Below are 17,286 nucleotides of genomic sequence, written 5' to 3'. Positions count from 1 at the left end.
CATTCCTCCTTAACAAGTGATCTGTTTATACCTGTGGAAGGCCATGGAGCAAGATGAGGTCAACCAGTGGCTGGAGTCAAAAATGCCTTAGAAACTAGATGACATTTGAGCCAGGTATGAGACCATGTGACTTGGAAGGAATTGTGATGGAGTAGGAAGGACTAACCACTGAAATCAGACAGACCTGAGTTCAGACTCCAGCTTTGATGTATTAGCTCTCTGACCATGAAACAAGTCCCTTAATCTTTTATATCTCAGTTTACTTATCTGTAAAATGAGTATGATACTACTTATTTTGGGAAATTGCAGTAAGAATTGGAAATAAATACAGAAAGCATGCAGAACTCATACATGATAGCAATAAATGGTAATTATTAAGATCCAGACTTTTTCAGGGAATGATGAGTAGGCAGCCATTGTGAGAACAGGAGATGGAGGCATGGTAGATGAAAACTAGAAGCCGGTGTGGAAAGACAGCCTGTGCCTAGCTTGTGGGAAGACTTTGTAGGGCTTGCTAGGGAGACCTTATCCTGTAGGGGCTCAAGAGGCTTCAGGGGGTTTTCATGAAAGAAATCCCAGCTCTAGGGAGGTCTTGAAGTCTCGTGGTTAGCACCTGGCCTCTGGGAGTCCAGCTCCCTACTCTACACGACCTTGGGCAAATGACTTAAGCCTTCTAAGTCTCAATTTTATCACGTATAAATTGGTAATGATAAAAATACTGACCTTTTAGGGATCTCATGAATAATAATTATTATTATTATTATTTATTTAATGCTCACTGTGTGCCTGCCAATGCTCTAAGTGCTTGGCTTGTATTATCTTAAAGGAGATAATGAATTAAAAGCTTAAGGCAGTTGGGGCCGGCTCGGTGGCGTAGCAGTTAAGTGTGCGTGCTCCGCTGTGGCGGCCCAAGATTTGCAGGTTCAAATCCCGGGTGCGCACCGATGCACCGCTTGTCAAGCCATGCTCTGGCAGCATCCCATATAAAGTAGAGGAAGATGGGCACGGATGTTAGCCCAGACCAATCTTCCTTGGCAAAAAGAGGAGGATTGGCATTGGATGTTAGCTCAGGGCCAATCTTCCTCACAAAAAAAAAAAAGGCTTAAGGCAGTGACTGGCACGTATTAAACAGTCAGTCACTGCTGTGGGGGTAGTGCAGCAGCTGATGTCATTATTTTTATTGTTCAGTCAAATCTCTATTTTAATAAGATCCTTCTGGTGTTGGCATAAAGATTAGATTGGGGTGATTGGGGCTGGAGGCCAAGAGAGCAGGTAGGACAACAGTATTTTCACACACATTTTTAAAAACCTATTGAGTTGGGGCCTGCCCTGTGGTTTGGGGTTAAGTTCGCGCACTCTACTTCGGTGTCCCGGGTTCGCGGGTTCGGATCCTAGGCGCAGACCTACACCCCTCTTCAAGCCATGATAGTGGATTCACATACAAAAATAGTGGAAGATGGGCATAGATGTTAGCTTGGAACCACTCTTCCTCATCAAAAAAAAAAAAACCTATTGAGATGTATACTTATGATCTGTGTACTTTACCTTATACATGTCATCCCTCAATTAAAAATATATACAATAAAAGAGATAACCAATGAAACCTCTTCTCCCAGTTTGGGTAAGCTACTCTACAACTGTTTGGAGTTTCAATTAACTGAGCTCTCTTCACTAAAATTTAAAAAAAAAAGACCACGAAGGAGCTAAGTAAAATCCTTTTTCAATTAACCGTACTCCTGAAAGACAGGAAGCCCAAGGAAAACAGAAATCTCTGCAACTCACACACAACTCTGACCTAGTCAATGGCTGTCCCTGTGCCAGAGCTACGAGCAGTAGCAAGTGAATCTAGATGAGCTTCCTGTCTCTCATCCTCGAGCCTGGTGGTACAGATCCGCCAGCTCAGAGAAAGGCAGACCATGGGGCGACAAAGAGAAGAATGTCAGGTGCGGGACCAGATCACACACTGCCCTCAGCCTTTGAAAAACTGGCTGTTTACTGGGCTTCCTTTCTTAGGACACTTTTCTGTTTAGATTTTACCCAACCTCTGAACATGTCACAGCTGGGCATTCTATTCAAAATGCTTTTCTCTTTGAACCTAATCTTATCTTTGAATGTCCTCCTGTTGTAAAACCGTGGTTTTCATTTCTTTCTTAAGGCCAAGTCTAAGGCAGGTCAGTCAGTACACTGACTTTTCCTTAGATTGACACCAAACTAAGTGGAAAAATGTGCATTTTAGGTAACATACTTCTCCTGCACAGTGCCCTGGGTGACATGAAATTGCAATGTCTGAATATCTGGGGAATGGATAAAAAAGTCTGATACCAATACTGTTTCTCCTCCTGTTGATTACAAAACACAATCTAAAACTATTGGCATTTCGGGACCAACCATGTGATCACAGTCAGAAGATGAGGCTGGTGAGGGTAGGTCATTTCTGATAAGGCAGGAAGGAAAAAGCCCTGGCCGAACAGAGCTAGAAAAGGGCATTTAAAACATTTAAGTGAGGGCCGGCCACGTGGCTTGGTGGTTAAGTGCGCGCGCTCCGATGCTGGTGGCCCGGGTTCAGATCCCGGGCGCGCACTGAGGCGCCACTTCTCCGTCCATCTTGAGGCCGAGTCCCACATACAGCAACTGGAAGGATGTGCAGCTATGACATACAACTATCTACTGGGGCTTTGGGGAGAAAAAAATAAATAAAATCTTCAAAAAAAATTAAAAAAAAACCATTTAAGTGAGATTTGTAGAAAATGCAATGTGCATTCTAACTGATTGCTTGCTTACTAGCTCCTAGTTAAGTATTTAAAGAGATAAGACTAAACATCTAGAATTCAGTGACAATTATGTACACAAAACTGACCTTAAATTGCCTGGTATTAGATATGGCTATTGACACTCTGCATATCTTATAAGTCATTCTAATTGAATAGGGCAATGTTACCTTCCAAAACCTAAAAAACCCATAAGTCAGGGAACATTCTGATTAGGCAGACAGGTCTCCTTGGATACAAGCATCGAATCTGATGCAGTCATAGCAGGTTCATTGATAGGCAATTTTTAAGAACTTTCGTGAAAATAAACCTGTTATTGGGGGCAAGTGAAAACACCAGTCATATAAGACAAGGAAATAAAGGTTTTCTACATTTTTATAATGCTTACATATATGCATATGCTAATTACATTTATATATTTCTAAAGCCGTGCTTTGTAGAGCTGTCATTTTTTTAACAACTTAAACATTTATAATAAAGTGGCAATTCATATTCATTACTTAAACATCAAAAAATACAGAATTTTTTTTTGAAGGTACAAAAAGGTTTATTACTTATATAATTAAGGTCTCTAGGATGAGCAGAGCAGTCTCAAGCAGATCCAAAATGGCTGCAGAGAGCAAGAGAAGCTGGCTACTTGGGGCTTTTATTGTGGTTAGGGGTGGGCCTGGGTGAGGGTCCCACAGGAAGCCAGGAGTTGTGTGGTTTGAAGCTCTGGCAGGTGCTAAAGGAGGAGCATAAAGGGGCTTCCTTGTCATCTTGCCCAGGTGTGGGGCACAAGAAGAGACAGGCCAGAGGCTTGAAAGCTGTTTGCAATCAAATGTCAAAATACAGTACAAACATTATGCACACAAAATGCATTACAAACATTATGCACACAATCACCAATGTGTTCTTCCAATGTTACCACCTAAATTTTTCTTAAAATTTTTCTTTCCGCTCATCTGTTACTACCCCTCTTTTAGTTTTAAGAAGTTATCATCTTTGTCTGAATCTCTGTGATAGATTTCTCTTTTTTTAAATACAGGTATAATTGACATATAACATTTATTAGTTTCAGGTGTACAACATAATGATACAATGATACAACAAATGATATTTGTGTATATTGCCAAATGATCACCACAGTAAGTCTAGTTAACATCCATCACTGTAGTTACAAAATTTTTGTTCTTGTGATGAGAACTTTTAAGATCTAGTCTCTTAGCAACTTTAAAATATGCAATACAGTATCATTAACTATAATCACCATGCTGTACATCACATCCCCAGGACTTATTTTATAACTGGAAGTTTGTATTCTTTGACCCCCTTCACCCATTTCTCCCCTGACCCCCCTACCCACTCCACCCCACCTCTGGCAACCACCAATCTGTTCTCTGTATCTATGAGCTCAGGGTTTGGTTTGGTTTGTTTTGTTTTTAGGTTTAGATCATATGGTATTTGTTTGTCTTTGTCTGATTTCACTTAGCATAATGCCCTCAAGGTCCATCTATGTTGTCGCAAATGGCAAGCGTTTTCTCTTTTTTATGGCTGAATTATATTCCATTGTATATATACATATATACTCCATCTTCTTTATCCATTCATCCATCAGTGGACGCTTAGGTTATTTCCATATCTTGGCTATTGAAAATAATGCTGCAGTGAACATGGGGTTGTATATATTATTTCGAGTTAGTGTTTTTGTTTTCTTCAAATAAATACCCACAAATGGAACTGCTGGATCATTATTTTTAGAACCCCCATATGGTGTTCCACAGTGGCTGCACCAATTTATATTCCCACCAACAGTGCACAAAGGTTCCCTTTTCTCCACATCCTCACCAACATTTATCTCTTGTCTTTTTTGATAATAGCCCTTCTAACAGGTGTGAAGTGATATCTCATTGTGGTTTTGATTCATATTTGCCTGGTGATTAGTGATGTTGAACATCTTTTCATGTACCTGTTGGCCATCTGTATGTCTTCTGTGGGAAAATTTCTATTCAGATCCTCTGCCCATTTTTAAACTGAATTATTTGGGGTTTTTTTGCTATTGAGTTGTTTGACTTCTTTATATATTTTGGATATTAACTCCTTATCAGATATATAATTTGCAAATATTTTCTCCCATTTAGTAAGTTGCCTTTTTGTTGATGGTTTCCTTTGCTGTACGGAAGCTTTTTAGTGTGGTATAGTCCCACCTGTTTATTTTTGCTTTTGTTGCCTTTGCTTTTGGTATCAAATCCAAAAAATCATCACTAAACCACTGTCAAGTAGCTTTCTGCTTATGTTTTCTTCTAGGAGTTTTATGCTTTCATGTCTTACATTCAGGTCTTTAATCCATTTTGAGTTAATTTTTGTGTATGGTGTAAGATAGTGGTCCAGTTTCAGTCTTTTGCACGTGGCTGTCCAGTTTTCCCAACACCATTTACTGAAGAGACTTTCCTTTCTCCATTGTATATTCTTGGCTCCTTTGTCATAAATTAATTGACCATATATGTGTGGGTTTATTTCTGGGCTCTCTATTCTGTTCCATTGATCCATGTGTCTGTTTTTATGCCAATACCATATGGCTTTGATTATTATACCTCTGTAATATAATTTGAAATCTGGGAGCATGATGTCTCCAGCTTTTTTCTTCTTTCTCAAGATTGCTTTGGCTGTTGGGTCTTTTGTAGTTCCATACAAATTTTAGGATTGTTTGTTCTATTTTTATGAAAAATGCCGTTGGAATTTTGATAGGGATCACATTGACTCTGTAGATTGCTTTGGGTAGTGTGGACATTTTAACAATATTAATTCTTCCAATCCATGAGCACTGAATGTCTTTCCATTTATTTGTGTCTTCGTCAATTTCTTTCATCAACGTCGTATAGTTTTCAGTGTACAGGTCTTTCACTTCCTTGGTTAAATTTATTCTTGGTTAAATTTTATTCTTTTTGATGCAATTGTAATAGGGATTGTTTTTTTAATTTCATTTTTTGATAGTTGGTTGCAAAAGTCTGTTTTTAAAGTCTGTGCTTGTCTCTCCCACATCCCATTCTGCAGAAGTAGCTTTTGTTAAGCCAGTCTGTCTTCTTCCAGACGTTTCTACATATTTTCAAATGTTAATTAATTAATTAATTAATTTTTGCAAATGGGATCAAACTATACTACCTTTCTGCATCTTGCCTTTTCCACTTAACAGTATACTGTGGATATCTGAGCATATGTACACATTCAGTACACATAAAGGTTTACTTCATTCTTTTATCAGCTGCGTAATAGAAAGTTACCTTAATTTTTAACCTGTGCAGTTTTTCTGTATTAGAACCAGTACTGCAGCGAACACCCTCAGACATTTCTCTGTGCACTTGTGTGAATGCATCTATAGCGTAAAATCATTAACATGAGATTGCCAGGTCAAAGGGTACACATGCTTTGTAGTTAGATAATATTGCCACTTCTCTTCTGAAAAGGTGGAACCCATTTATACTTCCATTCAATGTCCTGAGAGTGCCTGTTTTCCTACACCCACGTTAATTTTCTATATTAACTATATTTTTAATCCTTGCCAGTCTGATAAATAAAATAACTTTACACTATTATTTTATTATTTTGTATTTTTTTCCATTGTAAGTAAGGTTGAGCATCTCTTTTATATGTTATTGGCCATTTGTTGTTTTTGTGAATTGCCTGTTTATTTCATTAACCTGTCTTTAAGTTATATTGTTGGACTTTTTCTTATTAATGTGAAAGAGCTATATTAAAGAAATTGGCACTTTTATCATCTAAATAGGAAATATTTCTCCCAGTTTTTTGTCATATGACTTTGTAAGTAGTATTTTGTATTGTACTAATTTTTTATTTTTATATATTCAGCTTTATCACTCTTTTATGGTTTCTAAGATTATAAAATATTTACCCCATGTAAATGTTTTTCTAACATTTTTCTCTAATACTTTTGTATAGTTTTAAAAATACTTCTATGGTTTTCTTTTTATATTTAAATATTCAATTTATCTGTAATTACATTTTTTTTTATGAAATGAGTTAGAGATTCAGCTTTATTTTTTCCCCGATGGCTAACCAGTTGCCCCAACATTAATTATTAAATAATTTATCTTTCCCTACTTTCAATGTATACTAAATTCCCATACGTATTTGAATCCATGTCCTGGGTATACAGATGTCCCACAAACAGCAGATAACGTTCTTGAAAGACAGGATGTGTGGAATAATCAGTACTTTGTAGTGAGTGTGGTTCACTACTTGTTGATGCCTTGAGGCAAAGAATGAAAATTACTGACCATCTTGAGACAATGGCATGCAAGCTAATGGAGCACCTATCTCAGTTTATATGCAGGGTTTGTTTCCCTCACGTCAGTGACCCAGCAATTTGTTAGATCACAACCTTCTAGCTAGGCACTCACTTTAGTTTCTCATTTAATCTTGGGGATTGCTGGTCTCATAAAAGCTGTTAAGTAATAACAATGTTGAGCACTTATATAGTGCTTTTCATCCCTAAGTGCTATCTAAACATTAACTAATTAAATGCATTGATGAAAGGAAGGGATTTGCAGAGGTCTTCAGGAAAACCAATATCTGGTTGTACACCTGTGAAGGGACGATTCCTGAAAAGCATTAACTCCCTCTTGGAATGGCACTCAGCAAGCAGAGGAATAAAAAGCTGGTGACATTATTTCACTTCTTTTGAAAATTTCCTTGGGTATCTTCTAATTAGTCTGGTTAAACTCACCTTTTATCTGTCTCCCCAGATATCCCCTTTCTACATTCCTGGGGGCATTCACCAAGCTTCTTTTGATGTTTTGCCTGTTAGTTAATCACAAAATCATAGAATCTTCAAACTGAGAGGGATCCTAATTGATCATCCAGTTTTGAATGACTTCGTCCAATCACTTTATTTTGTAGATGAGGAAACTGAGGCACGGAGAAGTTTAGTGACTTACAGAAAAGATCGTACAGCTCACTGGGGCCCTAACTGGGAATAGAAGCCAAGGTTCCTCACTCTCCTTCAGATCTCAGCCAGCTTTGTCCTTTGTTTCTCTTTGTGAGCATGTGAATTGCCTTTCTCTATTCTTTAACCTTTTTTCTTTCTGCTTCCATCCTTCTCCTACCTCTCCTTTCCTTCTTGGCTCTCTGCCTTTCTGTCTCTCCTGTCCTTACATGATCAGGTAATGGTGCTTGTATTTCTCCTCTGTTTCTCTGTCCCTTTAAACATGAGGTCTTGTTGTTTTTCTGTTCCGGGGTCTCACTGGCATCTCCTCAAGTTCCCTCTGAAAAGCCTTATTTCCTCCCACATGCGCTCATACAGGGAGTTACTTTGTTTTGTTTTGTTTGTTCCAGTCTTAGTTGCTTCTCCCTGTAATAAAGTTACTTCTCTAGTTTTGGTAAATATCCTGCAGTTGATGTTAAGTTGATGTTAAGTCCATTTTTGTCAAAGAATTTTGTGTTATTTTAATTGATGAATTTCAGTTCATCAATAATATAATAATATAGTGCAGCCAATAATAAAACACTATTCAAAATCATACTCCATATTTAGAAAATTATACAAGATGTGACCATTTAAAAGAATTTTCATACAAGGACTAAATAGGTTAAACAATAAATCTTTCTATGAGGCAAAGGCAGATCCAGTTCAGATCAAAGGTGGGTGTAAACGTGGACGAGTCCAGACTGTGCATCTTGCTTCCATGCAGGGATTAAGTCTGTTCTAGAAATCCTCCATTTCTACATGGTGGAGCAGTAGGTGTCCAGTGATCTCAGACTTCTCAGGCTGAACCAAACCTTGAGGCTACACTCTGACCCCAGATGCTCTCAGAGAGGCCCTTTCTAGAGTGGTGAAGAGTGCTTAAGAGGGAGAGTCAGGGTCTGTCACTAACCAGCTGGGTGATCTTGGTCAGCTCACAGCACCTCTCTGGGCCTCAGTTTTCTCATATATTAAGAAAGCTGAATTAGTAAGACCATTTAGAGCCTTGCCTTGTTTACTATTCAGTAATGTCCTAACTAGGAACTAGGACCAAAATGAAGAGTAGAGACCTAAATCAGATTTATTTCAGGCATATAACTAATTAACTCAATGGAGAAGTTCAATTTTGCTGACTGTACCATGAGAATTTTTGGGAACTGTCTCAATTTAGAATACTTTATTCTATTTTCCCCATAAATAATACACATGTACTTAGACCATGTGGCTTGTTTTGGGGCTCAGAATATTTGGACCACATAATTGTACTTACTCTTTACAAATGCTTCCACTGAAGTTCCCTGAGGTTGTGGCTTGACTAGGCCACACTCCTTGAGGTGCTTAACTTGGTGCAGAAAACCTGTCTGAAGTAGGCCCCATTCCATATTTTTTTTTTGAATAAGAAATTTGTGTTCTTGGGTTCATCTTTGCCATTCAGCCACTGAAGAGAATTGAAATAGAAATTCCTTTATCTTTTATTCCCTAAGATTTCGTTTCCAGCAGGAAGCAAAATGTAATTTTATAGAAATGATGTAATTTGAAAGGAAAATGTAAATCTTACCCAATTACATCAAGCCAAATTAAATTATTACATCGTTTCCCAAGTCTAAGTAAAAGCTGTCACCTTTGGGAGAGGGTCAGATAGGAGCTAATTGTGACGTCATAATCCACCCTCAGTGAAGTGCCTGATTAGCCGAATCTCAGCTGCATTGGAACAGTTCCATGATGGATAAAGAGAGTGGGAGCAGCTCATTAGAGGAGACAGTTTTCTGTTTATACACAAACATCCCAGCGTTGAGCCATGAGAAGGAGCTCAAGGGTTAATTATGGGAAAATGAAGTTTTAACAAACTTTTTGAAATAGGAAAATCCCCTATACTTTTTTTTTTCCATTTGCTTTTTATATTCTATTTTTAAGAAAAATAATATAGTAGTATGCTTTTTATTTTCCGTTTTTAAGGATTTATGATTAAGGGGAGTAAAGTTTTTCTTTTCCTTTTTTTTTTTTTTTGTGAGGAAGATCAGCCCTGAGCTAACATCCATGCCAATCTGCCTCTTTTGCTGAGGAAGACTGGCCCTGAGCTAACATCTGTGCCCATCTTCCTCCACTTTATGTGGGACGCCGCCTCAGCATGGCCCGACAAGTGGTGCATCGGTGCACGCCCGGGATCCGAACCCGGGCCGCCAGCAGCGGAGCTCACGCACTTAACTGCCACGGCACAGTGCCAGCCCCAAGGGGAGTAAAGTTTAAAATTAAATGAAGATTCAGAATATTCTCACTTTGTGTTAGGGTTTTGAAACTTGAGCAGAATCCACAGGCTATTTTTTCTTAACTTTCCATGGACTTACCTGGCCTAGGTCACGAGACTTCACTGTACCCACCTGTTAATGCTGAGAAATGGCTCTGAGAGAGAAAATAGTGCAAACTTTCATGGTCCTCTGGCCAAGCAAATGCAAACTAAATTCTATTTGAAATCATTTTACAGTGGGTGACAGTTTTGATTCTTCCGTTTCCTCGAGCCGGCTTGTTCCAGTGAGTGAGTGGCGGGTGGCTTTGTTTATCAAGAATGGGTCTTAGGGTTGGACTTTCAGAGGAGGGCCCTTTGTCAAGAGCAGCAGCCCTCTTCATCAGAGTCTCCCCAACAGTTGTCCAGGCTCTGGATGTTAGTCAGTGGATGAAGAATGCTTATACTAAGACAGAAGGTAACTGGACAAATCAAGGGGAAGGAATTAGCCAATGCATATAGAAATTCATTGAGAAAGAGCTTTTTCTTTCTTTTTTCTTGTCCAAGTTATTGGTGCTCTGTCCCTCTCCCCGTGTAGATTTTGAATTTTGTGGTGGTGCCAAGGAGTGAAGGTAACAGACATAAAAGAATCATTTGTGCCCTTTTCCCAATCCCACAGATCTCTATGGGCTGCAGGCCTTGAACATGACACTGCAATTTCCTGGTGCCACACATGAGTAATAAGCAGCTGTTTCTGAAACTGTGGTTTGGAGAAGGCAGCCCTAGGTTATTTTTTAACTTAATTGTAATTTTTGATTGGTCTGCAAGAAAGTAAATCAAATAAAGTCTGTTGTCTTAGTCTGCAAGAAAGCCCTAGGCCTCAAATTCCAATGCTGACCATCTTGACCAGAATAGAAGAGGGAAAAATGTGTGTATCCCTGAGCTGGAAGTTCTGCCAGGCAGCTTTCTTGGGCTGCTGCCACACAGGAAGGGTAAGATGTTTGGTAAATCTGCCAGCGAGCTGGATCAGGGAAAGTGGTATGTGACAGTTCTCTGAGTTCTAGAAGTACCTGAAATGATGGAGCAAGAAGAATTTGTAGAGAGACTGCAAAAATGAAAAATAGCAAATTCTGGAAGAAGAAATCATCTTGATATTGCATTTTGTTCTTATCCATGATGAAAGGACACATAATTTTAAGTTACAAATGGAAGTAGGTAGTATTCTTTGAACACCCAGTCAGTATAATACCTCTGAAATAGTCATATATGCACACTCCCCAAGTAAATAAATCAGACTAGTACCTTTCTTAGTACAAGAAATTAAGTTTAATGGAAAACAGAAACAAACTCGCTCTGTTTTGGACATCTGCCTTTTCTCAAGGAGATGGGGCAATTTGGTGTGTGGAAGAGATGAAGGAGGTTGAGTGTAGCGGTGAGGAGATGGGCCAAGAGCTAAATGTGTTTTCTGCTAATTACTTTGTCATGATTTTGTTCACGTACACAGGCACTTTGGGGAAAACAAACGGAGGGATAACTGAACTTCGTCTCAGAGGTCTGTTTCACCATCACTTGTGACATATCCAAATGACCACCTGCTTAACTAAAACCACCAGGCTTCTAATGCTTAAGATGAATGGATGGCCTTGTGACTTTGGATGGATTATTATAAACTTATATTAACCTATGACTAATTTAATTATAAGCAGGAAAAGAGTAAGAAAGACAATCTCCAACCTTGCTCTTTCCACTCTGCCCCACTGCTTCCCAGTACCCAGGGACAGCCAAGTTCTGAGGGAGTATCAAAAGCTCTGTAATGTCAGCCTCTCTGGGAGATATAGGAAAGTAAACATACGTCTGATTTTTAAAAAGAACCCTAGGAGATGTCACACTTGGAGCCTACTTTTTGTAGTGATGAAGCTTTTAGATCAGAAGCCAGAATAGCTAGATTCTGTTCCCAGTGCTGCTAGTAGTTGTATTCAAAGAGAAAATTTAAACTTCCTAAATATATCTTTACCCCTAGAAAATTATAAGTATAAAGTTTTCCTTTCTATAATATTAAAAAAAAGTTTGTAAATTCTAAAATAAACTTATAGAATATTACCTCACCTTTCTAGAGGAAAAACTTCCAGCAGCTTCAGCCCTTTGGAACATGGCAGTGAACCTATATTGACACATAAGTAGACAATTAATCAAGTCTAAAGAAGCGGAAAGAGTCCCAGAAGAGCTGAGCTGCCACCAAGTCCATGCACTCTCTATGCTGCTCCCTAAATCACACAGTGGAATGACTGAAAATGTTTGTGACAAAAAGATAGTCCTAAGGCGTGACTGTTGCAAACAAGGAAAAAGACAGGAAAGCACCCTTGGTCAGTCAACAAGAACTCAGGTGCCTGGCAGAGAGGGGATATTGAGGACAAGTGTGAGACTCAATCTTTGCCTTCAAGCAGCTTATGTTCTGTTAGGTTGCTCCATGTAAAATCACCATTTTATAGGTAGTATCACCATTTTTATATGTTCAGTCTACAGTTGGATAAGCAAAACAATCATGTTAAATAATTTCAAAGAGTACAAAACAGCATCAATTTCTATAATAAATTATATGATGTAAAAGTAAATTAGATGAAACACAAGAGATCCATGACAGCTGAAGTAGCCAAAGATGGCTTTCCAGATCAAGCCAGAATAGATCTGAGCCATGAAGCCTAGGCGAAATTTAAATAAGGATTAAGAAGAGAAGTGAAACTCCAGATAGAGGAAATGACCTGGTAAAGGCACAGGAGCCAGAGTAAGCATATTCTACAGAGGGAAAAGTTGCTCACAGCCGAAAATACATATTAACAAATGAAAAGAACAATTTTTTTTTTTGCTGAGGAAAATTTGCCCTGAGCTAACATCTGTTGCCAATTTTCCTCTTTTTGCTTGAGGAAGATTCGCCCTGAGCTAACATCTGTGCCAGTCCTCTATTTTGTATGTGGGTCACCGACACAGCATGGCCACTGACAAGTGGTGTAGGTCTGCGACTGGGAACTGAACCTGGGCCGCTGAAGTAGAGCGCGCTGAACTTAACTACTAGGCCATGGGGCTGGCCCCAAAAGACAAATTTTTATTAAGCAATAATAAATGAAGATATAATAAAATGAAGATATAGATGAGGTTCTTTGATAGGGAGACTAAATATTATAAAGATATCAATCCCCAAATTAATTTTTAAAAGCTTATTAAAATCCCTCGATAGGAATAAATATACATTACTGACTGTGTAAATGTGGTGAAATATTTCAAAAGCCTTCAAAAGGTTCATACCCTTTGTCCCGAGGAAATCTTCTAGATAGAGAAAAAGCTTAATTCATAAGATGCCCAGTCTTCTCTAGATCCTAGATGATGATTCTCATGTCTTCCTTAGGCCTTCTCTTCTCATCCTCAGTTCCCGCAAATAACTGTTACTTACTTGGTTTCCAGACTGTCCTATATCCTGGACTACTTTGTTAGTGCCTCTCTTTAAATGTGTCATTACCCTTGGTTGTTTAGGGGTGAGTAAAATAAGTAAAACCAAACTCAGCTGCAGTCTTGTTACCACAGTTTAGAAATAACCTAGGAAACCTGAGTGTTTCCTGGTGGTCGGGTGTATGATTTGGTTGTGGTTATTTCTTATAAAATGGGTATCGTGTGTTGATATTAGGAGCACACTTTACTGGGGTTTATCAGTTAATGGTCCTTGAGAAAACATAAATGAAAGGAGGTCTATCTATGGTTTCCTGAAGGTGATGGAGAGGAGGGTGAGTGAGAAAAGGGTAGGGAATGTGCTTGCTTGACTCAAAACAGTCAGTCAGCATAATTTCTACCCCCTTTATTAGGAAAAAAAATCCTCTCAAAAAATAGTAAACCTGATTTTTCTGTTCACTTTCTGCATCTTAATGCAAAAATAATATACATTGTTATAAAAAATGCAAAAAACAACTGTATACAAAGTGAAAGACTTGCTTCTCCAACTTGCTCTCTTCCTTAGAGTTAACCACTATTATATTCATTTTTAAAACATCATGAGATTATTCTGTGCTATTTAAAAACCACTTTAGTTTTTATCTCCAATATTATGTGTAGCTTCATTTTTTTCAAAATACGTAATTATGTTCCTTGTACTCTTTTATTTTTGTATTCAGTTACTACTATTTACTCACATTGGCACTGTAATTTCTCTTTAGGTACGATTTACTACATTCTCTCAGATGTCATTTTTATGTAAAATTGTCATTTTAACTATGTATTCATTTAAAAGTATCCAGCTATTTCCAATTATTTCCAGATATTTCCAAATTAAATTTCATCTTCGTTTTTTTCTTATATCAAAATCAGCATGTATATGCATATGCATTAATGAGAGATAAATAAAGGCAGATTTTATCTTGTTAGTGTATGAAGCCCATGCAGTATTGGTTAGGTGAGGAGGGATCCAACTGACCATTGGTTCCAAACTCAGGGATGTTTGCAGGTCAACAGGTGAGGTACTTATGGGAGGCAGGAGATTCAAGACACTAGGGCCTCGTAGGGACAACTGTCAGCTGGAGAGCTCCTGCTCAGCGGAGCAAGCAGCCCCTACCCAGAACCAGGATCATCATCACATCAGAACTCAGGCCTAGTTTTGCTGGATCTAATGATTTTTCAAAAGAAGCCAAAAATCTGGATTGTTATGTGAAATCTCCCGATTCTTAAATTGGCTAATTTTTCTAAACATTAAGAGATGTAAAAAAAAATCTTCAGGCTGAATGAATACAGCCCTCAGACAGCCAAATTGCAACCTCTTTATATTGTTGTACTTATCAGCCACAAAAGAAAACTATTTTTCCACATTTGTTAGATGTTCGTGGGGAAGATAGTGAAAATCTATCCTATTAACTCTTCAGAGAAAAGGTATTATTGAATTTGCAACATAAAATTCTCTATTAGCGTGACCCCACATGTTTTCATCTGTTCTGGCGAGTCCACCACACTGTAGCTGTGAAGCTGGTCTGTGAAAGCTGAGCTCCCCATTTGTTGGTCCTCAGTCCCCTTCCCACACTACAGAGAAAGAGGAATACAAAGGAGTTTCAACATCTTCATTTTCCAGCCTCCAGTGGGTTAAACCAGAGTTCTTTTAGAGCAAAAATACTATGTCTTTTCTTTCTCTGAGTTGCTGAGAAATTATAATTAGAGGTTTTCCTGTTGTGTAAAGGAAAGGAATTCCAGTCCTCCTGTATCTGTAAGACTTCTGTTCTCAATGAATTTGCTTCCCCATCCCATTTCTCTTTCTGCAGGTGATAGAAGGAAAGCTGGCTCCATTCTTGGGCAAGGTCATTAAATTTGCCGCCTCCCACGTGTACAGCTGCAGTCTCTGTAGCCAGAAGGGGTTCATCTGTGAAATCTGTAACAACGGCGAGATTCTCTACCCTTTTGAGGATATTTCAACAAGCAGGTACAGAATATCTTGTCTTAGAGAAGTCTACCTGAACACGTCCCATGCAGTGGTATTGGCCAGATCAGGCCAACTTTTAGTCAAGTACTGTATCTCTATCTTTTTCCCAATGTCAGATTTCCCTTATTCTTGGGGAACAGTTGTACCCTTTGGTTTCCTGTGCTTATTTCCAGCTCTTCCCTCGCTACCTTTATCCAGAATGAGATAACAGAGTTGCAAAGAAGCATCGCTTTACTCTGCCTTATTAGGTAACAAAGAGTGTTCAGATACATTTTTAGAATGAAGATTGGGAGAAAGAACCCTCACAACCCTTTCAGGGCCAAGTGATGGGCAGGGCAGTGGGAAGTCGCAGTCCCAGAAGAAGGCCAAGACTGATGGACTGAGGACTAAAACTAGAGGATACTGAGAACGGCTGCCTGCCTCACCATGTGCTCTTCTTCACAGATCACTGTGGTGTAACGATGAAAGTTTTAGGACCCAATGGAGAGAAAAGTGGGAGTTTATGTGGGATTATTTTTCTAACCAAAGTAATATTTGGGCATCATCACATCTATTGATTGATGGATGATTTTCCCCCCTAACTTGAGAGCAGGGGTTTTACTATTGCTTTTCTTGAATCACAAAATGATACATATCACTTTTCCTTTCATCCCAAAAGCATAATAGAAATATACACTGTGTGTATGTACACTGGCTTCTTTGGGCACGAATGTCATGACTCATTCCCACCCTGCAGGGCTCACTTACACTGTGGTTCAGGACAGAAGGTGAGGCACGTAGCCAGGAAGAGTGAAGCATGTAGGGAGAGCTACGATATTAAGAGTTGACTCAGCCTTCCTGGCCTCTTCTTAAACCCAAAGACTCTTTGTAAACATCCAGGAACTTAGGTTGGCCCCACACACAGAAAGACAGACACATAAACACACACACGCACACTCACACACAGACACACACAGACATACACACTCACACACAGACACACAGACAGACACACACACACACAACTCTAGCTTCCAGTTCCCTGAGTACAGGTACTTAGCACCCAGCCTAGAGTTACATACTCTTAAAAATGTACACCACACAAACTTGTACACAAATGTCATAGCAGCAGTATTCATAATAGCCAAAAAGTGGGAACAACATAAATGCCCATTAACTGATGAATGGATAAACAAAATGTGGTCTATCCATACAATCAAATATTATTCAACCTAAAAAGGTACAAAGTACTGACACATGTTACAACATGGATGAACCTTGGGAACATTCTACTGAACGAAAAGAGCCAGACACAAAAGGCCATATATTTCATGTTCCGTTTATATGAAATGTTCCAAATAGGCAAGTCCATAGAGACAGAAGGATGAGTGGTTGCCAGGGCTGGGGGAGGGGAAAAGATAATAGCTTCTAATGGGTACAGATTTCTTGTGGGGTGATGAAAATGTTCTGGAATTAGACTGTGGTGATGGTTACACAGACTTGTAAATACGCTAAAAATCAGTGAATTATATACTTTAAAAGGATGAATTTCATGGTATGTGAATTATATCACAATAAAAAACACTTAGTAAAAAAATTAAATTTAAAAATGCTTCCAACTGAATAAATCATTTGCTGGGCCACAAAATAAGTTTCAATAAATTTAAAAAGTTTGAAACCATACCATGTATGTTCTCTGACACATGGAATTAAGATCCCCAGTAGAAAAGAATCTGAGAAGCCCCAAAATATTTGGAAATTAAACAATACATTCTAAAAACTCATGGGTCAAAGAAGAACTCAATCACAAAAGAAATTTTTAAATATTTTGGAATGAATGAAAATGAAATACAAAATATCAAAATGTATAGAATGCAGCTAAAGTAGTGAAATTTATAGCTATAAACACCTATAT

At 38.5% G+C, this 17,286-nt stretch overlaps 1 protein-coding gene across 7 annotated transcripts in view; it reads left to right on the top strand.

Annotated features, from left to right (window-relative positions):
* Positions 1-17,286, top strand: part of PLEKHM3 (pleckstrin homology domain containing M3) — a 175,486-nt gene that overhangs the window by 133,549 nt on the left and 24,651 nt on the right. For 6 of the 7 annotated variants that reach the window (XM_058549718.1, XM_058549715.1, XM_058549716.1 and 3 more), the window contains one exon: positions 15,235-15,392. In XM_058549718.1, coding sequence (XP_058405701.1) covers positions 15,235-15,392 — 158 coding nt within the window. Of the gene's footprint in view, positions 1-15,234; positions 15,393-15,565; positions 16,766-17,286 lie in introns of those variants that run through there. The other variant, XM_058549722.1, reaches the window with a different exon arrangement.

Source organism: Diceros bicornis, chromosome 10 (assembly GCF_020826845.1).
Source record: "Diceros bicornis minor isolate mBicDic1 chromosome 10, mDicBic1.mat.cur, whole genome shotgun sequence".
In the NCBI taxonomy this organism is placed as follows: domain Eukaryota; kingdom Metazoa; phylum Chordata; class Mammalia; order Perissodactyla; family Rhinocerotidae; genus Diceros; species Diceros bicornis.
This window is presented reverse-complemented; position numbering and strand designations above follow the sequence as displayed.